Raw genomic sequence first — 26,861 nt, forward strand, 5'->3', positions numbered from 1 at the left:
GTGTTAAGTATTTTGATAAAACCAGCCTAGTTTGCAAAATTGTGTTTTAGCAATTGGAAAAAACTGTAACAATAACTTCATGGATCAGTTCTGTGCAACAGAAGCAAAACAGCACAGAGGAAAGTAAAACCAAGGTTATGACAGTTAAACATTTCCAGGCAGGATGTGTGTGTGTGTGTGAGTGTGTGTGTGTGTGAGTGTGTGTGAGTGAGTGTGTGAGTGTGTGAGTGTGTGAAAGTGACAGGAGGACAAGGCCAAGCATGTTCACTTCCAGGCTGAAAGAGGTTGATGCGTCATCTAATCGCTATGAGCCGTCTGCTGTTTGCATGTAGTAAACCAATCTTTGTGTGTGTGTGTGTGTGTGTGTGTGTGTAAGAGAGAGAGAGTGTGTTTGTGTGTATGCAGGCAGCAGCCTTGCCTGACACTCTGGTGCACTTGCTCTCTCTTTCCCCGGCCCACGGTGCAGTCAGGGAGACAAGTTCTGCCACGCTCTTATCTGTCACACTGGCTGCTATCTCTCTCTCCCCTTCCCGTTTGCCTCTTGATAAGCTCTCTCTCCAGCACTGGGGATATTATTCATGCCACTGAAGGAGAAAAAGAGGGATCTCTCTCTTCTGCTCCAGAGAGGCTGCAGCGAGCCACAGCTCCTCCTGCAGGTGAACCGAGGACTAAAATATACGGAGACTATACATGCATACACAACATACACTATACTTAACAAAAACACATGGCCTTTGCACTTTATAATCAAGAGAATAAAAATTAACAATTAAAATAGAGAGAAAAGGAAAAACAGAAAACACAACATAAGCATTTCATACAGTGCCATTGCTGCAATTTTGCCCAGTAAAAACAGGTTTGAACCCAACAGCAAGACAAACAAGTAAAATCAAAAGTCTTCTAAAGGTCGAAAATGTAAAAACCATGCATGCAAGAGAGATGAGGCCAACTTCTCCAATAGGCTGGAGAGCAGGAGTCCATAAGGCAGACAGAGGGGTCGTTACAGGCAAAAGGCTGAGAAAATGGTTGGGAAATTGAGGCAGACGGGGGAATAAATGGAACTGGCCGGTAAATATGTTACTGGGCTGATGGGGAAGTGGGAACAGGTGTGCAGGTGGGCGAGGGAAATGGCAGCAAAACAGGGGTCATTGCGGGGCAGGTGGGACTTGCAGGCTCTTAAATGACGGAATAGTTAGTACATGGCAGGAAAAAAAATGCAGACTAGGAAAATGTGAGACTAGGAACTTGCTGACATTGTGACAGTGAAGTCCATTTGAGGCCTATATCATCTATTCTAGGGTGTGTCCTCAACTGCCTACATTTGCAACCCTTGCATTTACAGAATTAAATGTGTGGGAATTTTTATATCGTTCAGCGGCTGGAATAATAAAAGACCTGAACGCACCACCTTGGTGAAATTATATTGTTCATCTGCTAAGTAGAGCCACTCCTCAAACAGTGTGATCATAACATTCGGTGCCCAAGTGCACAGCCTCTCATTAATCTAAATGAGATGTGTTTGTTCCCTTTCTCAGCTTCCACACACATTCAAGGAAGCACTACAGTTTGTTTAAAGACTTGTCACAGGCGCCTGCTCCCTCATGCATTTCACAGGATGCAGGTTCTCACTCGGATATTATCTAACAGGTTGAGAGAGATTGGTTTTGTTTTCAGCCGTGCACCGGGGAATCAGAGGTGCACAGCGCTCTCCTGAGGGACTACAAAGCAGAGTGGGGAGGGATACACGGTTCCCATGACAACCTGACAGGATGGAGCCCTTGAAGCTTTGTCATGTGATGTTTGAGATCTCAAGAAAAGGACTATTTATTACATCTATTAGTACTACGTAATAACAGTTTGGCTTTCTTACTTTTCTTATCTTTTTAATTATGCAAATGTAATCATATTCTTATTTTAATAGACGGACAGTTGTACTGTTAGAGTCACCATGTAAAGAAGAACATTAGTGTGGGAGCAGAAATGTGTATTGTAATTGTATGTAAGAGATCAAACTCTTATCTGCATGTTACATTTCAAATTTCAATAGTTTCACCTTAAGAAGAATGTGAATGATTTCTTGATCTGAACTCATGCAAACATTGCCTTCAATAACTTCAATACGCAACACAAACTGCAATTTCCCCATTGTTGGACAAATAAAGGTTTTCTTATCTTATACAGTGGCCTGCAAGAGGTACACACGGTATATATGTACTTGTCTCCATGATTACATTTTGATTATGATTATATACATATTTAGACATTCCCATGTGGCTTGTAAGTAAAAATGATCTCTCGAATTCCTGGCAGTCAGCTGTATAAGCACAAGTGTACAAGCGTATTTGATGTGGGTCTATGGGCTTGGGGCAGACCACTAAACTGGTCTCTGTGAACTGTTTATTTAGGTGGCAGTGTGGCTGAGGAAACAACTGGGAACTTTAACCCAAACATCTGAGAAAGACCCATGTCAGACGCTTGGTGTCCTTATGGGACCTGCTAAATTAAAAAATATAAAAGTATTTGATTGAGAACTCAGCTAAAGAAAATTACAACTAAGAGCAGTCAAAGATAAAATATCTCACTGTAAAAGCATATATACTGTATATATTTTTTTAAATATCATAAGCTTCTTGATTTAGTGTGGGCAGAGTGCAAATTAATGTTACAGACACAGTGGTCTTAACTGGGGTTCTCATTTTGTTTTTCAACTGTTTATTCTGGTAACCAAGTGTTCATTATCCTCTAAATTACAGTGTTCATATTCCTTAGCAAAATTGTTGTCATAAAACCAAAAGTAGCTTTTTTATTTTCAGCTTAATCTGCTCTTGAAATGTCACACAGATTGTATACATATATGTGTATTTGGGTTAAAGCATATAAAATATTAATTACTTATAAAATATACAGTTCTATAAACTTTTATTTTCTTTCAGTTGTAATCTCCAACATTTGTGATTGTAGAGTCCAGATGTTTTGTAATTTCATAATTTATAGTTGCACAACTATCAAACGCTTGGTGCCGATAGTTAGCTGTGACATTTTTGAGGACAGTGTTGTTTTCTAGCTGAGAGGCCACAAGAAACTCTGTGCCGCCTGAACCTTTTTGATCATGGCATTTCTTCCCCTTTGGACTTCACGCTCTTCTCTTCCACATCTTCAATTTTCTCCCCGTCGTCTACATTTTCTTCCCTAAATCAGACATGTTGGGTTAGAAAATGGCTATATTGTAATTACATCGAACTTTTACTTGGCTACAGTATTTGTCTTTTCTTCACTAAAGGCGGCAGGGCAAGCTCAGAAAATTATGTAATGTAATATGACCAAACCACATGAAGTCCTTGGCTCTCCAGCACCAGTGCTATTCATAATTTTACCGGACACAGTGGTATTACATAGTGGATGAACAAAACTAAAAATTCTCATTCTGCATACCTGCTATGAATTTCATTCTCATCTGTATCGTCCTCCGATCTGGATGATGTTGACATTCCTTCAGCTGCTTCTCCATTTTCTTCAACAAATTGTTCTTTTAAGCCGGCTATCTTCAGCTTGTTCCTGTATGTCTGCTCTGCGTGAGCCTTTGCATTTTTCTGCCAGTAAAAACACAAAGTTAATGTTGGAAGGGCATGTCATTTACAATATGATGTAATATTTTCAGCTTACCATGTCACTTACCTGTTTCACCTGTTCGAACAAATAAGGGCGTTCACTGACTCGTGTCTTTATATCCCGTAACTCCCTCATGTACTCTCTCATCCTTTGTCGGTCAGCTTCCCTTCATGTAGGAGAAGATTATAGTTTGAGCTACTGTGGCAGGCATGTGTGGTTGTTGTGATTTGCAAAATTGGAGAATGAACGGCCTCACTTGACCAGCACTCACCGATGGTGCTGTAGTTTTTCATTTTGCACTTCTTTCAAGCTGCTGTGTGGGTCCAGCAACTTTGCATGAAGTGTGACTGCCTTCTTCATGGCCTGGGACCTCATTTGGTGCTTCCTCAACCAGTCCGCACTCTCTTGATTCTTGCTATCCCTCGTCTCCATTGACTTTCTATGAAGGTGAAAATATATATGTCAGGGGATTCAACTATTTAGTTTGTAGAAACCATACGGAGGATAAATCGATTGTCTAATGCCACAAAAACCAAGTCACCTGATGGCCATGCAACGCTTCCTCGCAGCATCTGTGATGTACGTGGGGAGTGTGTCTGTGGACAGCGATGTTAAGGCCCCAAGTGACTTGCTTCTACTGAGATTACTTATTTTTGGTACCTGTAAATGAGGGGGGAAAACAGTTAACATTTTTGTTAAACAAATTTAGAATTAGCTTAGAAATAAAACCCTACATGGTGAAGTAGTAACACCAGCAAAGTATACATAAGTATTGTCAATTTAAACTGATGTACCGTAAGCATAAAGACTGCCAAATCAATGCAATGAGTTGAGACAGATATAGAAGGTTTTCTGACAGATGATACAGCATAGCACAGCCAAGTGAAAATAATTAAGAATTACTTTTGGTATCAGTCAACTAGAGAAGACCGGCATTTTCTGTCAATAAACAAATAAATTGTGTGGAAAAACCTTCAGCAATTCCAAAATAATATGCTTAGTAATAATGGACTTATTTTGATTTCTAAAATGTAGTTTTCAGTTTTTGTTTGTGTCAAGAATCACTGTGAGAATAATCAATACAACTTTTTTCACCAACATTCATGAAAAAGATTAATTGATGACGTACTGATGGCTTTAGAACCACAGTTTAATGTTAAGGTCACAAATAGAATAATGTTTTTGTTTGTTTTGGCACTTTTTTTCCCGTATAAATCCGTCAGTTTCTGTGATCATTATTTACTATGAAGAACCTATGTCATGTTAATCTGTAATTATACCTAAACAGTAGCTCTTTACATGCCTTACCTTCGTCTGCAGGGCTAAGTATATCTATAGCGTATATAGCAATTACTGACATGGTTCATAAAATCTGTGGTAGTAATTTTGGCCAGACGATAAAAGAAAGGAAGACAGGAAAGAACTTTCACTGATCACAAAGTTCGTTCTCCCACTTTGGATTAGTGTAAATTACGGTTACTCTTATTTAATTACTGTTCTAATTACTTTTACTCTGTAATACCCTTGTGTGAATCATTCACCCAGACAAATATCAGCAAACATATATAGCAATGGTCTTGTGAAATATGTAATTAATCTCGTAAAAAAATATATTTCTGCTTGAACTGAGGAACAAAAAGTGAACAAATATTATGTCATACATCAGGCGCTGTAGAAATGGGGCTTGAGTTAAACTGTAATTAAATTATGTGGTGGAGAAAGTTTTAAATTTAACTATTCACAGGAGGGGACTATTCCCTCTATGAAGAGGGCCCACTGTACATATTTTAAATAGCTTTACAGTTCCACAACTGAGTGGACTGGTCTGAATGACCTCAAGAAATAAGTCTTTTGTCACATTTTGTGAAATAAACATTTCTGGGTGTTGAGGGACCACAGGAATACATGATAGAGTATTATGCAGTCTGCAAAAACTGTAGGGTAAACAACATCTGTTCTTATTAGGCCAGTTATTGTATATTTGGGGAAATCATGGTGATGTGAAGCTTTTTTAAACAAGCAAGGATTTAAGTAATCAGAACTGTTTGTCATCTGGACGTTTAGAGGCTTTGAGCAAGTCTAGTGGTTTTCTTAAAAAAGAGAAGTGTATTGACTTGATAAAGTGGTGGGTGGATGTGACTTGAACTATCCATCAAGCAGAGATGTAATGTACAACTATAATGTGAAGCCATCTGGTGCTTTGGAGTCCTGGATGTCTTCTTACGTAATTCCTCTGCAGACACGGGCTCTTCGACACAGACATTATTCTTTATATTTAATGAGGTAATATTTCTGAGTCATTAATTAATTCTCAGACCCCTGTCATAAATCAAATCCTAAATCTTGAATTAGATTAATGAATTGCATGTAAAGAAGAAGTAAGAAGAAGACAAATAACTAAAGCAAAGGCAGTTCTGGGGTAAAGGAAGGTTTTACCTGTGAGTTTTCAGGGCTCGTCCTACTTTGCCTTGCAGGTAGAGCTGATGTCCTCAGATAGAAGGGCTTACATTTTATCGGATCTTTACTCTGTGTTTTTCTCAGCGACTCGGTCTGCAAGGCTTTGTGCAGCCTGCTGAAATCAGGGACCTGGTGGATGATTTTGGGCTTGAAGCTGGGTCTCTCATCCAGGAATCCCAACTTTCCTTTTCTGGTGCGCTCAGCAGTGCGAAGTTTTGGGCTGCCGGACACAATAGGATTCTCACGTTGCACTGTTGTCTGAGCGGAGACTTCTCTGCAAAGCTCCTGGTCTGCACAGAATTACAATAAGTTAAAGTAGAAGATGAAGTCATGTCATAAAATGTATCAGATGTACACACATTTAAAAAAATATAATTACATTATAGTACAATCCATACAGATATATAGTGTCATTCAATACAAGGTTACGGTTATTAAACTTTTTTTATTTTAACCTTTTTATTAAAAACACTGCTTTTGTTTGTATATAAGCTGATGAGAAGTCAAAATGTAATTCATCTAAATTGATCAGGTACAGTTGCACTTTTTCGTTCCCTTTCATTCATTTCTTTTTATTATTAAGGTTGACTGTTACCATAAATTTAAAATGAAAATGTAGAAACAGATTGTCAGGGCCTCCTTTGTGATATCACCATCATTAAAACTGACCAACGAATTTAAGGAAAATGACCCAACATACAGTGAATACAGTGAATACAAATACATGATATGTGAAATGTCATGTATTTGTAATGTTGTCTCAAGTTTATTAGCTCAAATCTTGAGCAGCAGAGCACACTTTTCTACAGGTTTCTACAGCATAAGCTACTGCATACTATTATACTACAATTTTGTAAATCTAAAAAACTCTAGACATCATCACTCTTTAGTTGGTTGCTCACAACTCATTGACAATAAGTTGTTCTAACGGCAGTATATTCCGTCAGTAAAGTGACACACAGAGTGATGTTACAAAGAATCTGATCTCTCCATATTTTCACTGTAATTCCAACGATTAAACCAAACACTCTACCAGCTGGCATCATCCATTCAGAAAAGGAAACCCACCTTTTAGCTCAGATTCTGAAGAGCCTTTTAGCTCTTTGTGGGGAGATTTCCTAAAATTAGCAGCCTTGTTTTTCTGATCGCGAGAGGCTTGGTTTAGCTTTTCTATCAGATTCTCCCTTTTCTCCTTTTCCCTCTCCAGGAAGGTGAAAGGTTTTTGAAAGGAGAGCAAAAAGTCCCTCCTCTGCTCACGGCCCTGCTTCCTCTCCTTCTCCCTCAGCTCCATCATCTCCTGATAGAGCGGCTGAACGACATGGCTGGGGACTGGCAGAGCGCAGAACTTCTTCTGACACTCGGCCTCAGCCTCCTCCTCTTTGATCATCTGTGTTGTTTTACATGAAGCTAAACGCTCACACTGTTGAGTCCTGGTAGGAGTCAGCGTGGAAGTCTTCCTGACTGAACAATGCTTCCAGTTTGTTGAAGATAGCCAAGCTGGAGAAGATGAGTAAGACCTTTCTGACTGTCTGTGCAAGATCTCTTTCCCTGAGGTTAGGGCAGATGTGGAGGTGGATCTCCTCATTCCCACATTTCTGAAAGAAAAAATTTTAAAATGCATACAAATGGTGTATACTATGATTATTATAAAACATAAAAGACATTTTAAGAAACCTACTTGTGCTGATGGTTTAGTTCATTTTTATCCACAGACTCTTGGTCAGTTGACAGTAGAGCGTTCTGATGAATCCTCCTCTCCAGCTCTTCTCTCTGTCTCCTCTCTGTCTCCTGCATCTGCTGCCTGAGGGCCTCACTCAGGGCCTTCAGCTGGTGCTGGAGCACCAACTCTGATCTGAGTCCATCTTCCAGCACGGTCTCCAGCTTTGACATATTTCTCTAAAACTTAAAAATAATAATAATAAAATAAATAAACAGGGATAGTAAAGTGAAAACACAATTCTTGAAACTGATTCAATGTGGAAGTTTATTTTTTCAAAGCAAAATTACCCAAACTCTTATGGATCCATATTATTTAATTCATTTCATTATTTGTTATTTAAATGTACACTTCCTTCCATTTTACATAAACATTACTCTGTTACTCTATTGCTCTTGCATAGTTTCTATTTTTACTTCTATTCTTATTTTAGTTTTATATACCTCTTACCATTTATTTTTTACTTTCTCTATTTATTTGTGCTTATTTCTGTCCTTGTGCTGCTGCAACAACTGTATTTCCCTGTATTTATGGAAATAAATAAATACTTATGTTATTTGATCTCGGCACATTTCCTTAAATTATAATATAACGATTAAATGAATTGGCAATACTCATTTATGCCATTTCCATAAGCAAAAATTCAACACTGTCTGGTCCTCTCAAATGTGACTGTATGTTGGTATATATGTTGGTTTTATTAGTTGTGAATGGTTTTGTAAACTAAATATCTTTGGGTTTGGACCATTGGTAGAACAAAACATACAACACCATGTTGGGCTCTGGGGAACTGTGATGGACAATATTCTTGCATTTTGTAGACCTAACCATCAATCGATTATTCCAGAAAGTAAATGGAAAATAATGAATCTAAATAACTCTTAGTTGCAGCTCTAATCTTAAATAATGAGGATTTGCTGTTTTTCTCAATTGTATACAGCAGCATACATTGAATCTCTTTGGGTTTTCGATGGTTGGTTTGGATAAATTTCAAGCTATTTGAAGAAGCACTTACAATGGGCATTCCTCATTATTTTATTAATCCAAATAGATCAAGTCACCCGTAGTTGTCCTGTTTTGTGTTTTAAGGCTTGCTGATATAAACTTGCTGTTAACTCCACGTCCGGTCTGTGTAAACGGGTTGCCTTGGAAACCAGAGCTCTGCGCTCTAAACAGTGCGTAATGTCGATTTAAGGACTTGTATTCAGCGTCTGTTAAACTAGGTTTCCATACGTATTCGCTTTTATACTAAGCTGCTCTCTATTTTCTGCCACTTGAAAGCACACGGTAAAACAAATTAAATCAACCATATTCAAATGGAAAGTAATAATGAGCCGCCAACCTGATAAAAGATGAGTTTTAGGAAGTGTTTCTTGGCGTCAAAGCGTCTTCCAAACTCCCCCAAACGTTACACCTCCGCTGACGAGTTACGCTACAGCTTATATCTGGACAGCTAACGCGGTCTGTTGGCGAATTAAAGTTCATAAGAGTCTTTGTATTACACCTGAAACGCAGCGAGTGTCTTTTACTCCTCAGTTTTTGGTAACATTAGCACTGTTTGTGGACATGAGCGGCAACGCCAGACGCAGAAGACGTCCTCTGTGATTGGACGCGAAACCGGAAGTACTTCCTCTGGAGCGATTGTCAACACAACATGGCTGGATTACAGGAGAGTCACAGCTGCTGTTATTAGGACATTCAAGGAGACACGTTTATCTGATTGTCATATGAGCAGTATCTAGATTTTAAAGGTTGTATTTGGTGTCTCTTGTTTAATGCGGGGCTTGTCCCATATGAAGACAGAGTGAAGACAGAATCATGCATAAGCTCACACAGGCGACGCTGGCCTTAAACGGCCTTGGCCGGTGTTTTATAGCAGAAAAGCATTTATCTGCTCTAAAGATCATCAGCCGGGGGTTAGTGTGTGCAGAACACGGAGACGACTCTGGCAAGAAAGAGGTTTATGATGTTATTATATCCGGGGGAGGAATGGTTGGATCTGCTATGGCATGTTCCCTAGGTGAGTAATGCTCTCCCAGCACTGACTGACCACATTTTGGTGTGTGACTTCAGCTGTTATTAACCAGTCAGTTTAAAATAAAAAATAGTGCTATCAGAAGCTGTCTTAATTCACTTAAACCTGCAGATAAACCCATTGACACTTGGGATAATTACTCTAAAATAGCAAGTCAAATGTGATGCAATGTGAAAAAACATGTTGAGTCAGATTTTATGATTCCAGGGAAACACTCACAGCTTCACCACAAGATTTGAGCAATGCATACCACTTTAGAAACACTGCTGAGAATTATGTGCTGTCATTTTTATATGGTATTTAAATGTTTTTTGACAGGCATGGATCCCAACTTGGTGGGTAGGAAGATTCTTCTGCTTGAAGCTGGAAACAAGAAAGTAATAGACAAGGTCCCAGACACGTACAGCACCAGAGTCAGCTCCATCAGTCCGGGCTCCGCCACCCTCCTCAGCGGTACAATATACACTGACACAACCTGACACACAAAAACATTATCACGTGGTCTGTGACATTTTGTTTTTGTCATGTTCTTGTTGAAAGGCGTTGTGCATTTTAAAGAGGGCTTTCGTCACAGACAGAAAAGAAATCAAAAAGTTATTTCTGTGGGGATTAGCTGTGAGAACCTTGTGGAGCTAGACTGTTAAATGGCTCTGACAAGGTAAGCCAGGGATCAGACACTGTCCAGTCATGCTGGCTTAGAAGGAATCATATCTGACCTTAATTGTTCCTTATGTGATGGGTCACCTGGGATGTTTCTTGACACTAAGTATCTCTCTCAAGGTTAGAGATTTTGGCAGCCAGGAAAAGGGAGAGTCTGGGATTGCAGGCCACGTAATTTAAGTTTGATGAACTCATCTGTGAAACATTTTCTCTGTCCTAATTCTGCAATCTCAGGTCTAGAATCCATTAAGAATAGATGAAAATGACCTTAAATCCAGACCACATGCTACTGGCACATACAACCACTGTTTTACACACAATCTTCTTACCAATGAACCATATTCAGGAGTGTGAACCAGAGGGGTGTAAATTACATTTTGGGCAAAAATGTTTTATATATATATATATATACAGAAAATAAATAAATAAAAATATATTAAATAAAAGCTCTTGATGAGCTCTTCTACTGGAAAGGGCACATGTGAATTATAAAACAATTAGAATGAGTTATTGATCAAAAACCAAAAATAAAATATTGTCAAAATATTGGTCATTAAGTATATATCATCCATGTGTTTATGTGGTTTTAATACTAAAGATTAAACATCAGGGCAAAGTATGGTCACTGTTTGTTTTGACTCTCCTAAAAAGTTAGTCAGGTGTTACTTACACCCCTCTGGTTCTCACCCCTCAATATGACAGTTTACAAAGAAAATACAGATTATATGTAGATCTCAATTCATGTTTCAGGTAAGATGTATTTTCTTACCAGCAAACACAGTTTAAAATGCCTCCAAAAGGATTTGTCTTTATTTGAGACTGTCAAAATAGATATGAAACTACATCATTGGCTAAATTGCTTTCATGGTTGGACAACTAAGTTCATCCACATTTATTCTGATTCCGGTTCTTAAAATAACATAAAGTTTAATATGTAGTCAACTGAGCAGTTGAGTGATGTGATGTGAAGTTTGTGAGATCACAAGTCAAGTAAAGTCAAATTATATTATACAGCCCAAAATCATAAATCACAATTTGCCTCAGGGGGCTTTATAATCTTTACAACACCCTCAGTCCTTAGACCCTCAATTCAGATAGGGGAAAACCTTTTAACAGGGAAAAAATGGAAGAATCCCTCTCCCAGGCCAGACAGACATGCAATAGATGTCTAGTGTACAGAACAAACCAACAAAATGAAATTATATACACACTTTGATGACACAATTTCTAAAACATGAAGATTATAAAATAGTAAAATATAGGTGAAGGACATAATGCAACATGATAATATTTTTAGTAACAATAAGCCAGTGAGAGAGAGAGAGAGGCTAAAGCTTTGCTTAACATCTCAAACTCACTTCACTCCACTCACCTGCATTATTGCATTTATTGACTTTACAGTGTTAACACTGAAATGTCAGTAGAGTATTTGAAAGGAATGCAGTGCGAAGCAGTTTATTTCAAACATAGTGCCCGGCTGTGACCTCATCGCCTGCCACTGGCACCTGCGCAAAAAGTAAAAGCTCAGCCAGTTCTCGCATGTTGCACAAAATCAAACAATCAGCGAGAGATCCAGAGATAACCCAGGTTTTCAGTATGTTCAGTATAACGTTCAGTATAATGTTTTTACCATTAGTGTGTTTCCATCACTAGATCAACGTAACATGTCTTGTAAAACACTGTCATGCAATGTTGCATTAAATTAGTATTGTAATTGTTTTGTAAATGTGTTCGTGCACACACAGGTATTGGAGCGTGGGAACACATCACAAATATGAGGTGCAAGCCCTATAAAAAGATGCAGGTATGTTGATCTTCAGCTCACTATGTACATGAAGTTGCTTTTTAAAATCTATGCAACGCATGGGTACAGTAACCAGCATTGTACTGCAATGTAAAAAATTCACAAAAGTATAATTTTAAGGCAAACTAGAGCCAATGCTGCAGTACTGAGAATTTCCCAAAATCTTTCTGTTACACAACTTGAGTTTTTCTTCATATGTCTTCCAGACAGTCTAATTTACAGGCATACTGTATGTATTTCTGTCATCCATCAATCACAGCACCATACAATTTGTGGAGAGAAAAATCTGTGACACTCAGCCTGTACTCAGTCATTCAGCTTAATGAACAAGCAACACAATACTGTATCATATAATCATGTGTATGGTATGTAATTGTTCACATTAAAATGGCAAACAGCGGTTTCATGTAACATGCATTTTGTTCATTCCTTTGTGCAATTTATGCCCTTTCAGTAGCTTTGCAGGATCTGTGGCACAAGGAATGTCAAAGAGCACAAGGTATATTTAAAAAAAAGCCCTTTCTTCTAGTACATTTAAACTACGTGATGGTTCTCTGACCATGCAAGTTTTATTTATTAAAGCCATGTTTTCTATGAAGAGTAAATCATTTTGACGTTTTCAAATTGGTACTCGTTCCCCATATCGTATAATTACGAAGATTCATGTGAACAACGGGAAGAAGATGAAAGATTAGGAGGAGAGTGGTTGTTTGCTGCAGAGTGAACCCGCTTTACGGCTGTGGGTGCAGGCTCAGTCCCTCTTGTAAGATGTGGTCGGTGTGTACCAAACACTCAACCGCAGGGTTTCTCTCTGGGCCTAAGATGTCATCATGCAATGCCTTACAGTGATTATGGTAGTGCACCTCTCCCATTATACCTTCACTCTGCTACCACTGTTTTGGCTTGTTTGCTCATTGAATCTCAGTCATATACATCCCCAGCCATAGCACTGGAAAGTACGTACTGCAGGTTCTAAATAACATTCTTTCCATGCTATAAAATGCTCTTCCACCTTAAATATCCAGTAAGCACTGAGGGTTTAGATTTGGAACAGAAGGCAAACTAAGTTTTTGCCATTAAGGCGTCATTTTGCCCGCATTTTTCTCTATAAAGTTGCAAGGAAGTATATTGTTTAAAGTATGTAGTAACTCAAAAAAAGCTGCATCATTTCACCCTGCATAAAAAAAATGAAAAAAACCAAAACAATTTTTAGGCTGGTCTCAGTAAATCTTTCTCCCCAACCACTTATCACAAGTTGCAAACCCACTGCCATTAGTGGTTTTCTGTGGGGTATATCCCCCTACTTTATGGCAAGTTGGAAAAAAGTAGTGCAGCAGCATATTACTGCAGAATGATGGGTTCTGTCGCCATAGTTACAAGCCAGGAGATGATTAACCTTGTACAAACACTTTTCACCCCCTCATGTTTAACTCAAATGGTGCTTTCAGGGTTGGAATTACAGAAGCCTACAACTATATCTTAATCTACCACTTTTGGTTGCGGATAAATATTGACCCACTCTTTATGTTCACAAACATGTCATTTGTTATTTGTGTTTCCAAATGTTTTTACAAAAATCCACATCACAAAATGTCATTTGGTCTTCCACCTCAGAGAGGGCTCCATTAAGCTGGAGTCAGCCGTCCAGCCAGAGGGGGGTGTTGGTGACCCTCATCACTCCGGGTTTGATGTATGCAGGCTGTGCCAGCTTTTCAACAGCAGCTAGCAACTTTGATGTGTTCAGCTCAATGAAGCGGCACCAGCTATATATAGGGAGAGGGGATGCACTTAAGGACAGACTTGCAGACCACACGCATAATGAGTCCTCTCATTTAGGTTTGGGATGCCTGCTCTGATGCCCTGATCACTTTCGATAAGGAGAACCTGCAGGACGAGATGGCATACATCGTGGAGAACGACATCATTGTGGCTGCACTCACTAAACAGCTGGACACTCTGTCCGGTAAGCACTGCGTTTATGATTAAAACATGAAGCCCATACACAGTAGCAGCGCTCTGTAAGACTTCTTGATTCCTGTTCCATCTGCCTAATGGGCGCCGAGTCTGGCAGCTAATGCCACCACATTTATTCCATCCTGTCCCCAGGTTTTGTTTATTTGTACTCTCTCCCGGTGACTGTTTTTAAAGACAAGTTCAGCCCTTGGAGCCATTTGTGTTTTTCCTGCAATTTCGATCAAAACCTCACATTTTGGGAACTGCCGAGCCCCGGCACCCTCTGAGGACACGTGAAGTGGTCCAGTGACCTATTTAAAGCTGCCATGTGCTCCCAAGCTTTGCTACCTCTCAAGACACTAAAGCTCTGACACTGTGTAGTGTTGTATTGCTGTTGACATTAGACCAACTTTTGTGAGGTTCGCAAATAAAACCTTGCTCTGCTATGTGCTTGACAGTTAAACTGGCATATTTATAAACAGTTTTCAACATTTTGCACCAAACAACGGATGTGCGGTTACAGCACGTTTTTGCCTCATGTGCCTCCCATTTGTCCGTTTCTCTCTCTCCTCTCATTTCAGCTGTGGTGTTGTTATGCTCAGTGCAGTACATGAGAAGTGTGCTCTGCGCCAGCTGTTTTCAATGCAACCCTGCTCTCCAATCACTGAAAACCCATATTTGACATTTGTGTTCAGGAACCAGTAGCCGTTCTGTGGATGGGTGCCGCTCCAAGTCGGCATGAGCCAGCGTAGCTCAGGATCCTTTCATGTTTGGGATGTCCAGCTGCTGATATTTTAAGAAAGAGGGCCATTTTAGTGCAAAATCTAACAAGCTGGCAGCATGTGCAAAGTGTGGCGTGGTATCCTTGTAGATAAACACTATTAGTCAGGGCAATGTGGCAGGCCGAGACCATTAAGAAGATTGTCAAATGTGAACTTCTGCAGCTTATGTGCCAGGGAGGAAAACCAGTAGTGTTTTATGAGGTGGTTTATAGATCTTCCACTGCTTCGGCTGCAGGCAAGCAATCCTCTCGTTTTGACAGAAAAAGAAGCAAAGCACTGATTTAGTGTGATGATACATACACGGGACCAAGATTGATCCCTTTGTTGTGTGAGAGTCACACCAGTTGCAATTTTATTTTGAGAAACGCTGCGTTTTGTTTGTTTTTTTCTTCTTTTCTGCTGCCTTTGTAGTCACCATTTTTATGTCCTTGTTGTCCGTCAGATAATGTGCAAGTTAAGTACAGGTCCAAGGTTGTGAAGTACGCATGGCCCATGCCCCATCAGGCAGCAGAATCCATCCCATGGGTCCAGGTCACATTGGCCAACGGAGAGACTGTTCAGACCAAGCTGCTGGTCAGTTTGATTCCGTCACACAACCTGTCCATCTATCCTTGTACCTTTTCTGTTTGTTTTTTTACTGTTTCCTTTTTCTCGTCTGTTTTTCAGATTGGTGCAGATGGACCAAACTCAATGGTGAGGCGGGAATTGGGGATACCCACAGTCAAGTGGAATTATGACCAATCTGCTGTGGTTGCTGTGCTGCACCTATCAGAGGTGAGTATGAACACATTCATACAGTTTAATTCTAATTATATAATGTGTGTCATGCATCACTCCCCACATATTATATATATTTATAATTTGAACATGCACTATGTTATGTTACTGTGTGTGAATATACTGAGAATTATTATGATAGTAATTTTAATGTCACATCTGTCAGCATGCTAAGAACAACACACCCACCCAGAAGTACCATTTATAATATCTTGTTTTTATGTGCAGTGTGTGTAATTAAAATGTATGCCCTACAATGCAATGCCACAATATTTCAGTATAATATTTAATTTAATCTAATTTATGTGTTTGACAGCCCACGGAGAACAATGTCGCATGGCAGAGGTTCCTCCCAACAGGACCCATTGCAATGTTACCGGTAATACATCCGCATTATTTACTGCAGTATTTTTTCTTTTTGCAAAATATCCGACTGTCACATAAGTATTCGATGTCAGTTTCCATGCTCTGTACACTGCAGCTGTCGGACACAGAGAGCTCTCTGGTGTGGTCAACCACCCATCGGCTCGCAGAGGAGCTGCTGGAGCTGGATGACGAGAGCTTTGTCGACGCTATCAACTCTGCCTTTGTAAGTCTCGCTCCAACCTTCAAACTGCTGATGTTGTGTTTAAAGTCAGATTTCCACATGTGTCAGGGAGATGTTGCAAGATTTCTGTATTTGTGCGCAGCATGCTGTATGTGGCAGGGGTTCTCCGTAGCCTTACTCACGTGTCGAGCTGTTTTTAGTGACTCATGCAAACAATATTGTCATTGTTTTGCCCAAACCTTTTACAATACTAATATTTCTCTATCCATTTTTTTTATGTTTGGAGAAACTCCTTTTTCCCAAGCTGGCTATTTTTACTGGGCCTGCTGATGGACGGGGTCACCACGGTTGAGTCACGTTTGGTTTCAGGCCTGGTTTGCTAATTAAACCTGTGGTCTCCCAGTGTCGACCATTACTGCATGGAATGTTTTTCAAACAGAGCTAATTCAACTGCATAGCCTGGCCGGCATCTTCTTTTAATTAGCCCAGCTCCCGAAGCCCTGCCAAACCAGTTAGTTAGGGAGGGAAAAAAAGCACTTTCGCTGGCCTGGAGTTCAGCTTTGCTCCTATGTCAGCTAATTTCTTTGTCCACTCAAAGGGACAATGTCTGTTTTCTCTCTCTTCTGGCCATTTCTCATTCTCTGTGAATATGTCTCTGTCTTCTCGCCTGTCTGCGTGTGCACCAACAGTGGAGTAATGAGAACCAGTCGGAGCTGATTGAGACGGCTGGCTCTCTGTTCCGCGGCGCCCTGTCAGCCATCATGCCATCTGCAGGTTCACCTCGACAGCTTCCCCCAAGTGTGGCGGGGATTGGCCCAAAGACCCGGGTCATGTTTCCTCTGGGCATGGGTCATGCATCTGAGTACATCAGGCACCGGGTAGCTCTCATTGGGTAAGACAGCCACAGTGAAAGTAATGGCCTGCACATTAACACTTTAAGATTGACCTACAAATCCAGACTTTTGAGCTGTTTTCTCAAGTAATGTTTACTGTGATCTTGCACTGTGCATAATATACTGTGAGTTGAATGCATTTGAATAGAGGGGGGGATATGTTTGTCTTTGCAGGGATGCAGCCCATCGTGTCCATCCACTGGCGGGTCAGGGAGCCAACCTGGGCTTTGGGGATGTGGCTTGCCTCACAGAGCTCCTGAGCCAGGCGGCCTTTAACGGGAAGGACCTGGGTCAGTGAGAACTCTAAACAGAGACAAGCGCTGCAACTATAGCACAGTGGTTTCCCCCTAAGCTCTTTTCCATAGCCCCAGCTCAAACGCATGCTGTTGATCTGAATTATAAAAAGCATCAGCCTTTCCGGTAACATTTATTTGATGTTTTTTCTGTTAATTCTGCCAGGAACTATATGTAAGTTGCTTTTTAGAAAAAATGAAATCCTGTTATGAGATATTGTGCTTATTTTTTCCTACGTTAAATAGCCTGCAGTCAAAATAGCACCAGTGTATTGACTTAATGCAGAAAACATATGACAGACAAGCTTAAACTCTCTGCTTTTTAACCCCCATTCTTTTGTTTGTTTGTGCAGGAGCAATTCAGCACCTGTTAGAATATGAAACTGAACGCCAGCGACACAACCTGCCCATGATGGCTGCCATCGACCTCATGAAACGGCTTTATTCCACTAACGTTGCTCCTGTTGTTCTCCTACGCACCTTCGGCCTGCAGGCCACCAACATGCTCCCAGCACTTAAAGTAAGCTCCTTCTTCTTCTAGCATCTACACCCAAACATCCTGTACATCCCAGTGAACCTGGCCATCATTCAGATAATATCAACCACCTGTCAAACCTTAGCTCCGCCTCCACCCTGACCCACCCTCCACCCTCTTTTCTGATTACACGGAGCTTTACTTTAGCGGTGTCTATAATTTCCAGGGTTCTGAACCTACTACTATGGCATCTAAGTTTAGCCCCAAATTTAGTGTTACCAAAAGTGTGTGGGTGGGGTGCAGGGCTGGCCCTGGGGCAGCGGACAGCGGTGTTGGCTTGTGTTTTCACACTCCTTTTATTACCAACCACTCATGTGAAATGGCTTTATTTCCTACTAAGTGATTCAGACCAACACAACTATAACTGGTTGTAAAGGCATTTCACCATGGTGGCAACTGAAACGTGACATTTTTTTCCATATTAAATGTTGGGACTTCACTGGTTTACAGGTCTTGTATAGAGGTCTGCTTACTTGTAACAGGCTTTTAGTGAACACATTCAAAGGTTACAAAGTTTTTGAGTTGTCGTCTCTTTTGCCACTGCAGGAGCAGATCATGGCGTTTGCAAGCAAGTGATGCATCAGTCATGCAGTGGTCATTGGTGGATCTCCAGAGACTGAGCTTTAAATGCTGTAAAGATTGTGAATATAAAAAATAAAATAATAAAGATATATTTTAACTCTTTTGTGATTTGTTTTCTTGTGTGTGCTTTGGCAGAAGTATATAGTGCACAACATTGCTGCTGTACCAAGCATATAACATATCAAAAGCATAAAGATTGCTATTTTGCAGATACATCTAAATTATCCAAGAAGTATATCTAAAAGATGTAATATGAAAACATTTAAAGCACTCTATTCTCCAATGCAGAAACAATCAACGATCAACTACATGGTAATAGTGCTCTTTATAGTGTTTTATTATAAGATGTCTGACTCCATAAAAAAAAGTATCAATACACAAAAAGCATTTTTCATGTTTTATTAAAACATGTACTGTATAGTATACACGTATTTCACTGGATTTAATAAAAACAACAATTTACATATTGTCAGTCATCAGGTTATTCATACTGATGAACATAGAGGCATTTCTGAGAAACTGCAGCATTAAGTTTTTGCAATGTAAAAGCAATTCCTGTCAAAAGATTTTACAAATAAAAGTTTACATTATGTATATACAGCAGTAGTTATTGAACATGTTGAATACTGGAAAGACGGCAAAGGCATGGCGCAAAGAGCAGTTACACAGATAGTTCAAGAGTTAATATTGGATGAGGGTAATTAAAATACTCTACATTAAACGATAAACTTAGTTATTTAAATATTGTACAGTTCACAAGAAAAATGACAAACAGACAATGTTTTTGAGCCACCAGCAACAAATGAAGAAGTCGTGGGTTTCAGACTTTTTACATAATTTCTGTTAACATTTTTGGCTGTATTTAATGGCTGTAAATTATGTTGATGGGTGCACTATCTACCCTTGATGAGAGGTTTTTCTATTGCTAGTCTGAAATAAAGTTCAGACACAGGGGCCCTGCAATTTAGCCATGCTTGATAGGGTCTTTTCCACTCTAGACACAACAAACAATAATGGCTGGATTCTAAAATACAGGAATTAACCTCAAACATGTAACAGCTGTACAAGAGAGTCTATGAGAGGCAGCTCTCCACAGCGCTCTCTCTGACCCCCTCCGTCATGGTGAATCCAACACTACTTATATGTACAAGTCTTCATCGAAACATCAAAGCAACTGATCATGTCTTAGCTACAATATCTGCAATTAAAGTGTTATGTGCAAAGTTGGAGAAGTCAACTGCTCTGTTTCCAATGATGTCTAACTTGTCTAAGGCTAGGGGCAAATTAATTAGAGTCCTGTAAAGTAATTTACTGCTAGAATAAAAAGATTGATTTATAAGCATTTAGAAAGACAACTATGGTTGCACTTCCAGCAACTAGTCTCTAAATCCACTGTACTGCACAGTGCACACCAGGACCACAGTAAGCACCAAAATACCATGACTGGTTGTATTGCTTAACTAACCTCTACACACTTAACAGGTAGGTGAGAAAGACATTTCAGATCAGCCACCCATAAGGAATCAAAAATGTAAACGTTTTACAAAAAAATAAAGTCAGCCCACCAGTCATGAGCTCAACATACAGTAGAAATAGCTGGCCTTATAAAAAATATAGTGATTTCTTTTTTTCAACAGTTCTCGGAGTGTTCGCAAGGGTGCTGAGGTTGAGGATAAGAGGAGGGGCGTGGTGGGACCGGGTGTGTCTGCGAGGGGGACGGGCTGATCGAGGGTGGAGGGAGTAAAGGAAGCCCCACAGTGACAGACTGTCCCTCTCAGTGCCGGCTGCAGTGACAGCGAGCTGTCCTTAGTGGATATTGAGGTTTCTGAAGTAGTCGAAGGTCGCCCCCAGCGCCCAGCTCGTCTCCACGTTGTTCACCTTCTTGGCTAGCTGTTGAACAGAGTGACAGCAGGGTGTCTATTAAGACCACAAAGAAACAATTTCCTACACCTAGTGTCATATTGATTTGAAAAACATGAGTCCCACATCTACTGTCAGTGGCTCTGCTTTTCTCACCTGCAGCACAGTGCTGTCCTTGAAGCCAAAGCCCTCCTTTAGCAGACAAGTGATATATGTCATATCCATGCAGAGGAAGGGGCTGATAGCACGATATTTGGTCATTTTGTTGCACACTGCAAACACAAAAAGCCACAGGTTTCAGATGTGACATTAACAATGGTTTTACATATTGATGACAAAAAAGCATTTGACACCATGTTGCATCATATAATGGAGTCACGTTCCACGTATTAACAAAAAAAACAACACCTTTTCTAACCCCTGTGCTACATGATTAAAAGATGACCTCTCTGTTTTGTTTGGCTGAACAAACAGGGAGGTGCGAGGAGAACGGCTGAGGGTCAGCACAAGGCTGAGGGTGGGTGGCGGTGTTAAACAGCCTAGTACACAGTTTGTGTGTTTCAGTATGTGTCAGCCGCCAGGTGGTGTGTGGCTGTCAGGTGCCCTCCTGCCTGGGCCAGACAGACATCTTCAGCTCAGCTGCCAGCCCAGCCTGAGCCAGACTTGTTCCTCGAGACCATGTGACAGTGTTCTCACAACACAAACAGCCTTACATAACACACCAACTCGTTCCTACTTGCTATAAATTTGGTTCTACATTGATATTACAAGTGTCACACACTCAAGCTGATAAGCATTGTGTGTATTGGTTAAACATACTAAAACATTTTATAGTGATGTTAACATATATTTACTCTATAATGAACTACATTCGTCTTATAATCCATCTTTATAACACATTTAAGCAAATAATCGGTTACATTTTACTGCTGTAATAAATTCTTTTTTGACAGGATAAGCTGTGCCAATTTCGTGCAATTGTGCCAAGTGTTTGGGCACAAACAAAGTTTAGTGCTTTTGCTGTTTAGACTGTGTTGCATGAAGTTGCAGTGGTTAGATGACTGATATATATAACTTGTAAGATTGTTGGTTTCACACATAAGTTTATCCATTCCTAGAGAAGATAGCATGTAACTCTTACCTTCTTTGGCTCTCTTCTTAAAATCCCTGACTTCAAGTGCACCACCTCGACTGCCATCTGTGCAGAAAAAACATGCAATTTGAGTACCTATTTTGTGCAAAAGATGATAATTAGCATGAAAGATAATGGTCCTGGAAGGTGACTCCTTGGTCTGTGCCCACTCACCGATGAGGCCAGACTCCACAGCTCTGTCGTAGTAGTAAGAGAAAGCGTAAAAGACGCTGCTACCCTTCACTTCATAAGGCTGGTGGAATATTCCTTTGATTACCTTCATCACCTCATAGTAGCAAAGTTTGTAGCCTGCATAGCCTGAAGAGAGAGAGGGAAAGGGTAAATATAGTTTTGCCAAAGAGTTGCTTAACTAATACTGAAAATGGTGGAGCAAACAATGAGTTAAATGTGCAATGGTTGAAATGCAAGCGGAAGAGTCTGGAGCCTCAGTCTGAGGTCACCCATGGGTTGAAGCTGGAGGCCCACCACCAGATAATATACAAGGGAAGCCCCAGAAGGACAAGTTTCACACAGCCCCAGGGGTATGGTTGGCGAAGTTGTGCCGGCAAAACCATGTGCTGACAAGAGCGGCGGCAGTTAGCGCGGCCCTGTTGGGCTGTCTATTTTTACCACATAATTGTGAGCGGTCCAGATCAAGCCACTCGTTACACAAAAAAAATAACAACTCAGGGACAAGCCCAGCATCTTTTGGCTACTCGACTGTGGTATGGGAGTGACTGCCTTATTTGTGAAGTTAACTGACAGTTTTCTTTTCTTTTAAATACAAGGTTGACTGCAGTATAATTGTTCAAGAGGGAGGACAGAGAGAGAGAGGATGACAAAACATGCGTTTGGCGCCAAGGTTACATACACTTGAGCGGATAAATGTTCTCATGTGAGACTGTATAATACTGTACTCTATTGTGTTCTGGAGCTGAGAAAGGAATGCATGGATTGTTGGATCCAAGACACTGGGAAGGAAATCAAAACCTCAGGGTGCTTTTATCTTACCGTCTGGAATCCCGCTAACTTTGTAGGTGGTTCCTCCAAAAGTCACATCTTCTCTGAACTTTTTCGGGAGGCAGGAACTTGTGAAGACTTTCCAATCTAGACCTGGGAAAACAAAAACAAGACAGTTTACCATCTCCCAATGAAAGAATAACACAGAGTGCAAGCATGTGATTAAAGGTGCTAGATACTCTACCATCAGCTCCTAGTGCTCCAAGAGTTGCCAGTCGAGCTGCATACAGTCCATTTCCAAGGTAGCTATGTGATGGTGACATACAATTATGGTAAGTTTTACTGTACAGAACACTAATATAAGTTTTCACATGCAAAACCAAATACATAGAGAATAGGCTATCTTCTTGGTTATTTACCTGTGTGTGTAGAGCTGATATGTGTGGTTGAAGAGATCGAATTTGGCAATGTAACTGGAAGGAGCGGACTGAACTGTTTTCTGTTGGATAAACAACAAAGGTTTAGTGGTGTATTTTTGAACATTTTAAAATGTATCCATCACATAAAACATTTAATTCACCTTTGACTTGGGAAGGAATGTGATCTGTGTAGATCCTCCACCCAAATCCAGGATGCCCACTGTCTTCCTTGTGTTGGTGTACAAGTGACCTATGGAAAAATTAAAGTTAAAAAACACATCACACGGGGTAAGGGAAGCTAAGGATAAGCTGCTATCCATCATCAGTGCAATAAACAGAGCACACTGTGTAGTCTTTTGGCTTTATCACCAGTTTCAGTTAGAGTTTATTCCTTTTACAACCACTAGTGTCAGAATGATGCATGCTTACAGATCATGTCTTTCCCCACTGAGAGAGAAAATACCTTTTTGGTTTGAGGCTTAATGTAGCTGTTTTAAATAAATTTGGTGTTGTGCCACAGATGTGTGAAAAACGTGAGGAAATATTGCTTGTTTTTGCAACCTGTCTGGGGCCAGTGATTCAAGCTCATAACCTCAGACAGGAGACAAGAGTCTTTCACTGCCGGGCTTCTGTGTACACTGGAGCCTCAGATATGAGCCTCCTGACCACTAACACCACCATAGCAAAACACAAGCAATGTCTTACCTGTAAGGAAGTTCACTGTGACCCAGGCGAGGACTCCTAAAAAACAGAACACGGGTGAAAGTGTCTGCATTAGTAAAAGCCTGAGAAGTGATTACAACTGACCTATGTTTAAGCACAGAGAATAAACTTTAAGTCCAGCTCTCTTTCATTAGGCTCATATTAAAGCAGCAGAGTTGGTGTAACTAACATGCAGTGCTGCAGACAAGCCCAGGTAATTACAATTGTCTCATATGTCAAGTTATTGCGCTCATAAAAAGAGGATAATGAATGGCACATAGTGTATGATGAAACATGACATTGTGAGGGTGTCTTAATGAGTGATGTGGAGGATCGCACTAAATTATTGGGCGTGGGGCAGCGACTCACACTGGCATATTTATTTGTCTCAATGAGGTAGTAACAGACCTCTCGTAAAAAACATTATGAGAGCAGTGTTGTTTGATACAGCCCCAGTGAATGAGGCAGTTAAAGCACCTGGTCAGACAATATAAAACTGAAAATCTCGTCATCCTATTTTGTGGACTCTATATACAGTAAAAGACAACCTACCTTCTTTTGCTCCATTCATGATGGAAACACTGTTGTTTGGCACGAAGAAAGGGGACTCATCAAATACATCTCGTACCTGTGGAATAGATTTATCACCATTTCATTACAATAATTTACTGGATATGTGTAAAAGCCATACAACGACACTAGACAACACACCCAGACACTGCTGTTGTTAGGATATAGTCTATTCTGGCTCCAGAAGACGAGCTGTGTCTGTTCTGTTTTAGAGTGACAGATAACTCAGCCACAAGCAAGGCTGAAACAGTAGCCTGGATTTAATACGTTAAATGACAAATATGGTTACTCCACACAACCCCACAACAGCTGTTTTTTTGCAACATGATAGCCACCAAATGGGCAGACTTGCTGCCTTTTTTTCAGTGACACTTGTAAGCACTTAGTGGTTTCTCATCCCGCTTCTTGGCGGGACGGGTAGTGTTTGTGCCAAACTGTCTGAGGGCAGAGAGAAAATGTCCCTCACCTCCTTCAGAAGAGCATTGGCCTCGTCTTCAGGCAGCAGGCGCAGACCCGCTGTGGCCTTCAGGACCACCGGGGTCCTCTTCCAATCCTCCTCTGGCACTGTCTTCTTGGCAATCTTCAGCAACTGCCGGATGGTGTTGCCACCCTGCAGAGGAGGAAGAATGATCGTCAGAAGAGACGTTTAATCAAACTAAGACATTTCATCAGTGATCAAAGTCTTTCAAAAAACATGTGTAAGTCAAAGGAAGGTAAATACAGCAGACAGGAGTGGGCAGGGGTGATATCGTCAGCATCGGCATTTTTTGTAATTACGCAGTGTTTACATCACATGAACCCAACCCAAAGAAAATCCCAGTGGTTTGGTGATTTGCAGACTCTGAACAACTCCCTAATATACCTGATAATTAATAATAAGTGATGGTGTAAACAGGCATACATACCTCCTCGGGGTTGTCCTTATAATGAGACAGTCCAGGTTTCACTGCATGGTACATTTCATTGTCCAGAACTGGCAGCTCGACTGAAAAAGAAGTCAGTGTCGGTGAACAGATCATAAATCAGACAAACTGTATATGATATTCTAGGATATAATAGAAACTTAAGTACATTTAATTGCATAGCTTTTCTTTTTCAACTTATGATATTTAGACTGCAGCACTTCACCTACAACCTGATTCAGTTTTAGAGGTCTGCTTCCTACACAGTTGAGTCAGACAGGCAAATTAGAAGTCCACCTCAGCTACTTTTAGAATCTGTATTGCCCATTGCACGGTGCCGGTGCATGTTTCTCCTTACACCACACAGTGAATGACCTAACAGCAAGCAGACAGAGTGGGAGCCAGCAGCATGTGCAAAGCCCTACTATTGGTTTAAAGAGAGAGGGGGAGAGAGAGGAAGAGAGGAAAAGAGAGAGAGAGAGAGAGGTGCATTTACCAGGGTCTTTCTGGATGAACTTATAGATGTGGATCCTGCTGCCTGTGCTCCCGGCATCAAACATGATCCCGTAGAAAACCCGGCTCATGTTGACAGGGGAGGAGGCTTCAGGCACCGACTGGTAAAACTCAGGTGATGGGTGGTAAGGCTCAGGTGCCGGATGCACGACTTCGGGCACCGGATGGAAAGCCTCGGGTATGGGGTGGATGACTTCAGGTACCGGGTGGAACACCTCGGGGATCTCGGGGAAGGTCGGCACGCCGGGCTGCGAGACTTCAGGCACCGGGTTGGAGACCTCAGGGAGGAGATTTTCCGCGTTGGCGGAGTGCTCCCGGTAGCGGTAGAAGTGGGGGACGTAGCGGTGGTGCCGGTAGTAAGTCGCCTCCGCGCAGAGGCTCCCAGCCAGGAGCCACACGGATAAAGTGAGGAGCAAGCTCGGCGTGGCCATTGTTTTCACAGCCGGGGAGAAGAGACAGCTGGAGTTTAAGAAAAGGTTGAGAGCTGAGGAGAAGAAGCCCTTGTTGGATGCTGAAGTTAAAGATTGACAGGGGCCCCGAAGAGAAGGAGCTGGTAGAGATGGAGAGAGGCAGAGTGGATGCGATGCACACTCAGGACTGTCCGGTCATCTGTTTACAGTATATAAAGACATAAGGGCTTGGCATGGGGCCACACCGAGAGCAGCCATCCACCAATCCTGTGGCGGTACATCCCAGCTCCATCAGGAGTCCCCCCTTCTGTGAGCTGAGCTGGAGACTGACTACCTGCCTCTTTTTTTTTTTTTTTTTTTGGAGGGGGGAGGAGGATTATTTTTGGTTATGTTTTTCCCCTCCTCATCTTTACTGGTTATTTTGGAGCCAAAAAAATCCCCTTAGGAAAAGGAGAAAGGGGTTTATAAAGAAGTCAAAATGAATGGCTCACACTGAAATAAACCAAAAGAAATGGTCTTAAAATACGTTTTATGGGTGCATTAAAACTTACATGGTAACTTTCCCCAGAGATTCCTTCACCCTGCAACTCTTTGGACGTTGAGTGTGACTGATGACTGATATAAAGGCACATCTATAGAGGGTTTTTTAAATGAACTATAATTAAAAAGTAGCAACTTCACATTTTTTTATAACAATTACAATTTTTATTTTATTACAATTTTCTAACGTTTACACTCATTTAAAAAAA

General features: G+C 40.8%; 3 protein-coding genes across 3 annotated transcripts; 1 reads left to right on the plus strand and 2 right to left on the minus strand.

Annotated features, from left to right (window-relative positions):
* Window positions 1–2,718: 2,718 nt before the first annotated feature.
* On the minus strand, window positions 2,719–9,279 carry fam161b (FAM161 centrosomal protein B). Its single transcript, XM_035674406.1, has 9 exons — window positions 9,126–9,279; window positions 7,745–7,968; window positions 7,135–7,661; window positions 6,046–6,356; window positions 4,151–4,269; window positions 3,881–4,048; window positions 3,676–3,775; window positions 3,433–3,590; window positions 2,719–3,189 (listed from the first exon to the last, which is right to left on the minus strand). The coding sequence occupies exons 2-9, from the start codon at window positions 7,954–7,956 to the stop codon at window positions 3,108–3,110; spliced, it is 1,677 nt and encodes a 558-aa protein (XP_035530299.1). The 5' UTR covers window positions 7,957–7,968; window positions 9,126–9,279; the 3' UTR covers window positions 2,719–3,107.
* Window positions 9,280–9,401: 122 nt separating this feature from the next.
* coq6 (coenzyme Q6 monooxygenase) lies at window positions 9,402–18,747 on the plus strand. The gene is made up of 12 exons (XM_035674407.1): window positions 9,402–9,803; window positions 10,137–10,271; window positions 12,224–12,282; window positions 14,119–14,245; window positions 15,460–15,590; window positions 15,684–15,791; window positions 16,111–16,173; window positions 16,276–16,383; window positions 17,031–17,233; window positions 17,409–17,524; window positions 17,881–18,047; window positions 18,609–18,747. The coding sequence occupies exons 1-12, from the start codon at window positions 9,602–9,604 to the stop codon at window positions 18,636–18,638; spliced, it is 1,449 nt and encodes a 482-aa protein (XP_035530300.1). The 5' UTR covers window positions 9,402–9,601; the 3' UTR covers window positions 18,639–18,747.
* A 288-nt stretch (window positions 18,748–19,035) lies between these two features.
* Window positions 19,036–26,281, minus strand: entpd5a (ectonucleoside triphosphate diphosphohydrolase 5a). Its single transcript, XM_035674195.1, has 13 exons — window positions 25,686–26,281; window positions 25,193–25,272; window positions 24,754–24,897; window positions 24,270–24,345; window positions 23,721–23,756; window positions 23,177–23,265; window positions 23,016–23,095; window positions 22,841–22,902; window positions 22,648–22,749; window positions 21,811–21,954; window positions 21,646–21,702; window positions 20,661–20,776; window positions 19,036–20,534 (listed from the first exon to the last, which is right to left on the minus strand). Exons 1-13 carry the CDS (start codon window positions 26,131–26,133, stop codon window positions 20,451–20,453), a joined length of 1,518 nt encoding a protein of 505 aa, XP_035530088.1. The 5' UTR covers window positions 26,134–26,281; the 3' UTR covers window positions 19,036–20,450.
* Window positions 26,282–26,861: the final 580 nt, after the last annotated feature.

Source organism: Morone saxatilis, unplaced genomic scaffold (genome assembly GCF_004916995.1).
Source record: "Morone saxatilis isolate NCDOM2014 unplaced genomic scaffold, NCSU_SB_2.0 Contig3, whole genome shotgun sequence".
Taxonomy (NCBI): domain Eukaryota; kingdom Metazoa; phylum Chordata; class Actinopteri; family Moronidae; genus Morone; species Morone saxatilis.

Excerpts from the sequence above, each read along its gene's own strand:
- fam161b (XM_035674406.1), bottom strand. The coding sequence starts at position 7,956 with ATGTCAAAGCTGGAGACCGTGCTGGAAGATGGACTCAGATCAGAGTTG. Across the intron at positions 4,049-4,150 it reads AAGCGTTGCATGGCCATCAG|AAAGTCAATGGAGACGAGGG; the intron begins GTGACTTGGTTT and ends TCACCTTCATAG. Across the intron at positions 3,591-3,675 it reads TGTTCGAACAGGTGAAACAG|AAAAATGCAAAGGCTCACGC; the intron begins GTAAGTGACATG and ends TTTTACTGGCAG.
- coq6 (XM_035674407.1), top strand. The coding sequence starts at position 9,602 with ATGCATAAGCTCACACAGGCGACGCTGGCCTTAAACGGCCTTGGCCGG. Across the intron at positions 9,804-10,136 it reads TGCTATGGCATGTTCCCTAG|GCATGGATCCCAACTTGGTG; the intron begins GTGAGTAATGCT and ends GTTTTTTGACAG. Across the intron at positions 15,591-15,683 it reads CTGTTCAGACCAAGCTGCTG|ATTGGTGCAGATGGACCAAA; the intron begins GTCAGTTTGATT and ends TCTGTTTTTCAG.
- entpd5a (XM_035674195.1), bottom strand. The coding sequence starts at position 26,133 with ATGGCCACGCCGAGCTTGCTCCTCACTTTATCCGTGTGGCTCCTGGCT. Across the intron at positions 24,898-25,192 it reads ATAAGGACAACCCCGAGGAG|GGTGGCAACACCATCCGGCA; the intron begins GTATGTATGCCT and ends CCTCCTCTGCAG. Across the intron at positions 21,703-21,810 it reads TGTGGAGTCTGGCCTCATCG|ATGGCAGTCGAGGTGGTGCA; the intron begins GTGAGTGGGCAC and ends TTTTCTGCACAG.